The sequence below is a fragment of the Populus euphratica genome, unplaced genomic scaffold (genome assembly GCF_000495115.2).
Source record: "Populus euphratica unplaced genomic scaffold, PopEup_1.0 scaffold49.1, whole genome shotgun sequence".
Lineage (NCBI taxonomy): Eukaryota > Viridiplantae > Streptophyta > Magnoliopsida > Malpighiales > Salicaceae > Populus > Populus euphratica.
Window position 1 is genome coordinate 1,837,751 of NW_011499875.1, and position 7,731 is coordinate 1,845,481.

A 7,731-nucleotide genomic window follows, 5' to 3' on the forward strand; every position below is an offset into this window, starting at 1 on the left:
AAACCAACTAAACCAAATAAAAAAAAAACAAACAAAAACGGGACTAGTTAACCCTCACTTAACCTATCGCTCCTCTTTTTTTTTTACTCAACTAGTTGTTCACCTTCTCTCTCACTCAATTACTTGTATCTCTCTATTTATATTTGTTAATTTTCTAGTGATGGAATAAATAAGAATATATATGTTCTAATAATAAACAGGATTCAAATATTTATTATCTATATCCTTAGGGAAAAAAGAGGCAAAGCAAATCCTATAGTGTCTTTGCTGAATCAAATGTCTTTTTTTGGCCCAAACTTTTGACTAATTTTTTAATGAAAGTTTTTCACGCAAATTGGTTATATGGTCATTGGATTTGGTAATACAATCATTGAACGATTCATCAAATAGCATAATTCATAAATGATGTGGGATGCATATTGATAAGTTGAAGCTAAAGAATAAATCTAAATGAGTCAAACTATTTTTTTTTAAAAAAAAAAAACAAGCATAATATTTTATTTGATTTTTAAATTAGGCTAAAGTTTAACCAATATATTTTACAAATAGGGAACAAATTACAAATAAATTTATGGATCAAATAGACAAGATCAACTCTGAAAAGAAATTCATGAAAAAATCTAAACGCATTAAATATAAAACCTAACAAAAAAATGATAATATAAAATATAATTGTTGGTTGGGGTTTAAATTTGATAAGAATCTATAAGATGAGTTACTATGTGCACCCACTCCATAAGCTATTATTTTTTATATTTTAATTATTTTTCTAGTTAATTTTTTTTTTTAAATTCTATTTAGCTTTGAACTATTGGTTTTTAAGATTTCTATATAAATTAACAATTGGTGTGTTTTTTTATTATTCAATTTTTTTAATAAAAAAACATATATATTTTTTTCATTCCTCTAAAGTGTTTAAGGATATATTCTTAGGACTTGAGAGCCCTAGCTTTCACTAGGCATTGCATCATTTACAAGCCTAGTTCCTTACGAAGTTGGCAGGCAAGCCTTGGCCAAGATCAGAATTATGCCCAAAATAAATTTAAAAGAAACTATTTCAGAAATATATTTTGTTTATTATGTTATTTCTAGATTTATTTCTTAATTAAGTTTCAGGATTTTATTTTATTTAGTTTTATTAGCAAATCCTTTTAACTACTATCTAAATAATTTTTATGTTATTACTTTCAGGAGATTAACAAGTTAATTATTGATAACTAGGGTTTAACAAATCAGAATTTTCTTCTATAACTTGAAGAATTTTAATTTAATATTTATATTCCCTTCCACGGAAGACATTTGAGATTTTCTCCACTAGCTAGTTATATCTCTCTGTTTTGTTTTTTTTTAATTTCCGAAGACAGGTTTATTAGAATAACCTCATTTATTATGCATTTATTTTTAAGAGTTAAATTACACCTATGACCTACGGTTCTTGAAGCTTTAAATTTTGGTCATGGCAACCCTTATGTCCCTCAAACTTTCTGTACGCGTAAAATATGATTCCTTCATCCACTTTAATGCACAAACGTGGCAGCTTGTGGTATTATGTCCCTCATGCATATGTAACTCAAATTGAAAGCGTAAGGTTTTATGCTGTCCATAATTGAAGTCTGAAACACTAGGACCATATAATGTAATTAACCTTAATCATCGATTAAAACCAGCGAATGGGACACGTTTTGGATCATTAATTGTATTGGATTGACATAATTATATGGGGTAGGATGCATGTACGTACCACATTCATAAAATAAAAATGCTAAAATCAATAAAAAATTACAAGAACAAAACTTCCAGTATTGTGGGATTACAATTAGATCTCACTTTAAGATTATGATTCAACAAGCCATATGTATTCTTGGAATTTTTTCTCATCACTCATCCTAGAAAGGTCTTTTTCCTTATGATCCGTCCCAGAATAGACATGGGACAGCAATGAAAATGTAAATGCCTGATGTTTGTAGCACGCTGTCGGGCATAAAACCAGTTACAATTGGGTGCAATCAGTCGACTTAAAAGACACAGACTTTCCTAGAATGTCATAGCCTATCAAGAAGTTCATTTGTGCAACGTTACCGAAGATTGCACCAGATTGAGTTGAGTTAAAGGCTAAGCACAAGACATCATCTGAAATTAAAATAAAGGTATTTAAAGTCTGGAGCACCACATCTGCACCATTGAAATGTGCAGTGATTACGGGAACCTTTAGATCAGGAGTAGGGCGATAACAATGACTCAGTAATCCACTTGCGTCTTGGGTGCGTTCCCCATTAATAACAGCATTTTCAACCGCTGTAGCAAATTCCGTGAAGAAATTTACTGGAAATAACGTCAAGGAAGTACCTGAATCAATGATGATGTTGCCCTCACTGCCTCCGAATGAAGAACCTCCGAATTCTATTTTCTTATCCCCTACACTCATGGCTTGTAGTGTTAGATAGTAAAAGGTATCTGGAGTTTTTGAGATTAATGGGGTTGATAGGACTCCAGAACCGGAAACCACAGCATTTCTTCCAAAATGTAATTTGCTCGAGTTTCCTGCAGATTCGGAGGAAAATGGCACCAGACAGTACGAGAATTTGCCACCAACAGAGGACCCCATTTGAGATACAAGGGACAATGGACCACCTCCAAGGCCAATAATACCTGAATCTTTCTTATCAAAGATTCCATTATTTCGACGCCCACAGCCAATGACAGTTTTAGGAAAATACACTGGACCGCCATTTGTCGAAGGCAAAGTGACTGTATCAACAGCAAGATTTCCATTGGTAAAGGACCGATCACCATAATAATACGAGTATTGGCAAAGCTGTTCGGAGGAGCAGGAACTACTCTCGCCTAGGTTTTGGCATTGCCTTGTGTCACAAGAGAGGTCTCTATATGTCTTAGAGGATTTTGGGTCAAAGAGAGGAGCAATTTGCTTGTAACACTTGTCGCATGGCGTGCACTGTGTCCATATGAGGTCACTGCCAGTATCTGCTATAGCCAGGATCTCAAAAGGCGGTGTCCCGAGGGATAAACTCATGAGATATTCACCTCCATTAGCTATAATCTCAGATTCAAATTCTTTTGAAGAGACCGTAGCAGCAGTTCTCTGAAAATGGTGGACTCGACTAACGGATCGGCGCATAGCTTTGTTCAAACGTTGGAGGTGAGTTTGTTGAGAGTTGTAAAGGGGGGACTTTGGTGAATCACGGTGGACTAGTTCCATAGTAAATCCAGCATTGTGGGCACATATGCAGCCAAAAGTAGCAACACAGAGTGCAATTGCTGAAGCAAAAGAGATAACAGATTGAAAAGTTGCCATGGCTATCAGACTAGAGAGATGGAGATGATTAAATGGTTCAAGGGTTGGGCTGTATATATACAAAGTTGGAATTCATGATTGCAAAGATCACAAATAAACGGAGAATCAATATTGATAGTTATGAATGGTACGATGATCCATATAAAATTAATTTGCCTTCCATTTAATCCGGATGCGTATAAAGGATTATTTTCTTTTTTCCTCTTGAATCATTTGGTGCGTGTACGTGTAACCATTGATGCGTGGATTCTAATACTTTGGAGATGCATGGATTATCTCTTTAGTTTCTTACGACTGTTCAGTAACATTTATTGATTTGGGTTTTCTGTTATCTATCTATTTTATATTATAAAACGATAGTATATATGTTCTTATACATACTACTTATTTATTCTACCGTCATTTGATTAATGTGTTTTTGTTTTTTCAATCAAGTAATTCTACATAATAAAAGTTGTTCTCGTCATGTTAATAAATGAAAGGCGACAGCAGAGAGAAATCAAAGATTATTAAAAAAAAAAAAACTTTGAATAAAAAAATAATAATACAATATGTTATTTTTATCTTAATCAAATGAAAAGTCATATTATAATCTTTCTTTTAAGATTTATATATATTCCGCATATTTTTGTAGAATATAATCCCTTAAATTGTTTAAAAACTTTTCTTAATAAAAAAAAAAGAGTTTCATTATATTCATGTGTCAGGGGAAAGACATCTCAACAAACTAAAAAATAGAAAAAAAGAATAGAAATCCCTACCTAATTTATGATAATTAAAAAACATAAATTGTTTTCGAAAATTATTCTAAATAAAGAGTTGGTTATGTTAAACAAAAAATTAAAATGAACCTAAAATATCATATCTAAAATAAATTGTTTCATATTTGTTTTTAGAATAATATATATATATATATGTAGCGCATACATATTATTTTTTTGCTTGAAATGGTGTATCTATTTATAGTTTATGATAAAAACTACTAAATTTTAATGATAACAACTCGGGATATATGTCTAGAAACAATGCTCAATCTTCACTTTCAAAACATAGATATTGAACCCGAAAGAATAGTGAACAATAAATTAGACTATAAGTTAATTTCTTGAAATATATTCAAAATAAGCTTGAAGGCCTCAACTCACTTGTGTTGATTTATTCTAAGTTCACTTTACCTATTAAAAGAGTTACATATTATATTCACACACACATAATAGAGTGAAAAAATAAAGTCATATATATTACATGAATTTTCTTAACTTTTATACGACATTCAATAAAAAAAATATAATTAAGATTCATAATTTTTATGCCAAATTCTAGGTTACAAAAAAGATACACATCAATGAAAAAAACAAGGATACAAAAATCCATGATGAAAGGGCTTGCATTTTCTGATGGCAAGGCTTGGAATCTTCTTATTGCACGGCTAAAACTTTCTAATAAAAGGTTTGAACTTCTCAGTGGTAAGGATTAATTTGAGGGCTTGAACTTAAAACTTTCTGATTGTAGGGATGGAACTATATGATAACAAAGTTTGAATTTCTCGATTGCAAGACTTAGACTTTTTTTATGAGAAGGCTTGGACTTTCTAATGATAGAGCTTAAAATTTCCTGATGACAAGGCTGAAACTTATATAGCAGCAACTTATGTTAACTTTATTTGTGAGTGTACCCCTTGAAATGAATGAGAAACACAATCCTCCCGGGCACTGGTTTTCTTGAATTATAAGTAACCCTAATAGTCATCTCATATTCTCTACTTTTAATCATTGACTGAGTGTTGTTCATATATTATTTAAGTTTAGACAACATTAATTATACTTGTCATTGTCTCCAAGCATAGTTTGAGGATTTTTTTTGTTTATTATTGCTCATTTTTCATCATCATTGTGAATAATTTTTCATCCTAGTTTATAATAGAGTTCGTCAAATAATTATTTGGCTATTGTGATCGTAATTGGTCTCTTTAAAATAAAATAGTTCCAATTAATCTAGTTGTGTTTATCTTTCTCGGTGGCTATTATAAGGTGTGTATGTATCATCATCATTTTCTTTTTAAAAGATTCAATAAATGAGAAAAAAATATTGTAAAACATTTTCTTTTATAAAGTACCTTTCTTGTTTTAGAACCAAGTTTCAAATTTTAATAATTGTGTGCATAAAGCTCTAATTATTAAAATGAAATCATTGATATATAAATATGAAAGTATTTTCATCTAATAAACATGTAGATTTCCCTAGTTAAAAGTCTAGAATATGTCATTCAAGTGCTATGATGTAATTTTGGAAATTTATGTTAGTATATGAGAAAATGGGTTTGTGAAGAAACGATTATCCCTTATTTCTAGCTTTTTGATATTTCTAGCTTTTTTATATATATAAATGACTTAAATGAATTCTATGATAAACGGAAAACTATTTTCTAAAGAAAACATTGGATTTCAAAAGGAGAGTTTTGCTTTGTTGATTTTTTATCATAAAAAATAATATGTAGAATACAAATTAGTCATAAATTTACTTGAAAAACATCTCTCTTCCCTTTTTATAGGCTAAAACTTATTAACATGAATAATTTTTTGTTAGAAAAATGGCTTATAAAGACACGCAATATGGCTAAAGTCATATCTATGAAAGAATGAGCCAGACATGAGTCTTGAATAGAGTCCAAGGTTGAAAAGTAAACAAACTATTTTTTTGTTAATCATAAAGAGCTTATAAAAACATGTAATACAGATTAAAGTCATGTCTATGAAAAAATGAGTTATACATGAGTTTTAAATGGTGTTCAAAAGTGAAAAGGTTAACAAACTATTTTTTTTAATAAAAAAGGCTCTTATACATGTTGTGATGTCTTCAAAAATTAGATATAATAGTTGCTTATATTTTATAATTTTGTAGTTGGATTTTCTTGAGAAAATAGTTTAATTTTCTCAATCAATAAAAAGCATTTTTAGTTCTAAATTGGAATATAATGGTATACTTGTAAGTATTTTAAACTATTTTGTCTTTTTTTTGTGTCAATACGAATATAAAATGTTATGCAATTTATAAACCATGAAATATAAATTGTGATTTTCAAAAACATGGAGACAAGGTGAAAAAAAAACAGTTAAACTATAGAAGAGTAGGGTAATTTTCACTTATAAAAAACCTAATTGAGATCAAGCAAACATTGTAAAACTAGAGATAAAATATTGTGAATTGGAATAATGTTTTTCTTTCTTTCTTTTTTTTGGTTATTTAAACATTTTCTATTCTAGACAAAGAACCTTTTTTTTATACATTTCCTACATTGCATCAACTGAGACCTGGGCATGATGATTTCTTTTAACTAGCTCAGTTCACATGTGTCAGAGAAAGCCTCGACACTAAGTTGTTATGTAATTTAAACAAAGAAGATTTGATTTTGTTGCTAAAAAAATAAAAGACAAAATTTGAAACTAAAGTAAGAAGGAACCTTTTTTTCTCTTTTTTTAGTGTTCATTAGATAATTTTTTAGAAATTTTCTCCCTAAAGTTTTTTTATTTTTCACTTTTTATTCTTATTTGTTGAAGATTTGGCGTATCAATCTAATACATCATTTGTTTTATGCCTTAGTCCTTGGATTTTTTTGGGAGAGAGTCACCAAAAATATTAAAGGAAAGAAAAGGTGATTGGTTGGTCAAATCCTAGAGAAAAGAAAACAAAATTAAATTTGGTGTAATCTAGCAAGAATAAAAAATTATATACGAATTCTCGTTTAATTTTTTAGTGTTGTACTTAAATGTGATTTCATTTTTCTTTTCACCCAAAAAAAAAACAAAGAGGCTTTGTTTCGCTTAAACTAATAGCAAATATGTTTATTAATTGAAAATAAAATTATTTTTTAATATATGTTTTCTATTAGTGCAATTTCAAGAAAATTTCAAACATAAAAAATTGTTTTATATCCATTTTTAATTATTTTAATTGCAAACCAAATCCTTAATTTATTTTTCTATTATTATGAAAAATCGGTTTTCAATAATAATGTTTTCTTAAGTTAATTTTTTATAAAGAAATGTATTTAGAATAACCAAGTGACCATCATAATTCATAAATGATGTGAGATGCAGATGCATATTGATAAGTTGAAGCTCAAGAAGAAATCTAAAGGAATCAAACTATTTTTTTCTTTTACAAAAACAAGGATAATTTTTTATTTGATTTTTAAATTTGGCTAAAGTTTGACTAGCATATTTTACTGATGTGGAACGTATTGTAAATATATTTATGGATTAGATAAATAAGATCAATTATAAAAAAAAATTCCACAAAAAAGTCTAGACACATTAGATATGAAGCTTGACAAAAACAATGATAATATAAAATATAATTGTTAAATTAGATTCAAATTTAATTAGAAGAATGTATTGGATGATTTTTTATGTGCAGCG

At 29.0% G+C, this 7,731-nt stretch overlaps 1 protein-coding gene across 1 annotated transcript; it reads right to left on the reverse strand.

Moving 5' to 3' along the window:
- Nucleotides 1–1,990: 1,990 nt before the first annotated feature.
- Nucleotides 1,991–3,313, reverse strand: LOC105128325 (aspartic proteinase CDR1-like). Its single transcript, XM_011029939.1, has one exon. It carries the CDS (start codon nt 3,311–3,313, stop codon nt 1,991–1,993), a length of 1,323 nt encoding a protein of 440 aa, XP_011028241.1.
- Nucleotides 3,314–7,731: the final 4,418 nt, after the last annotated feature.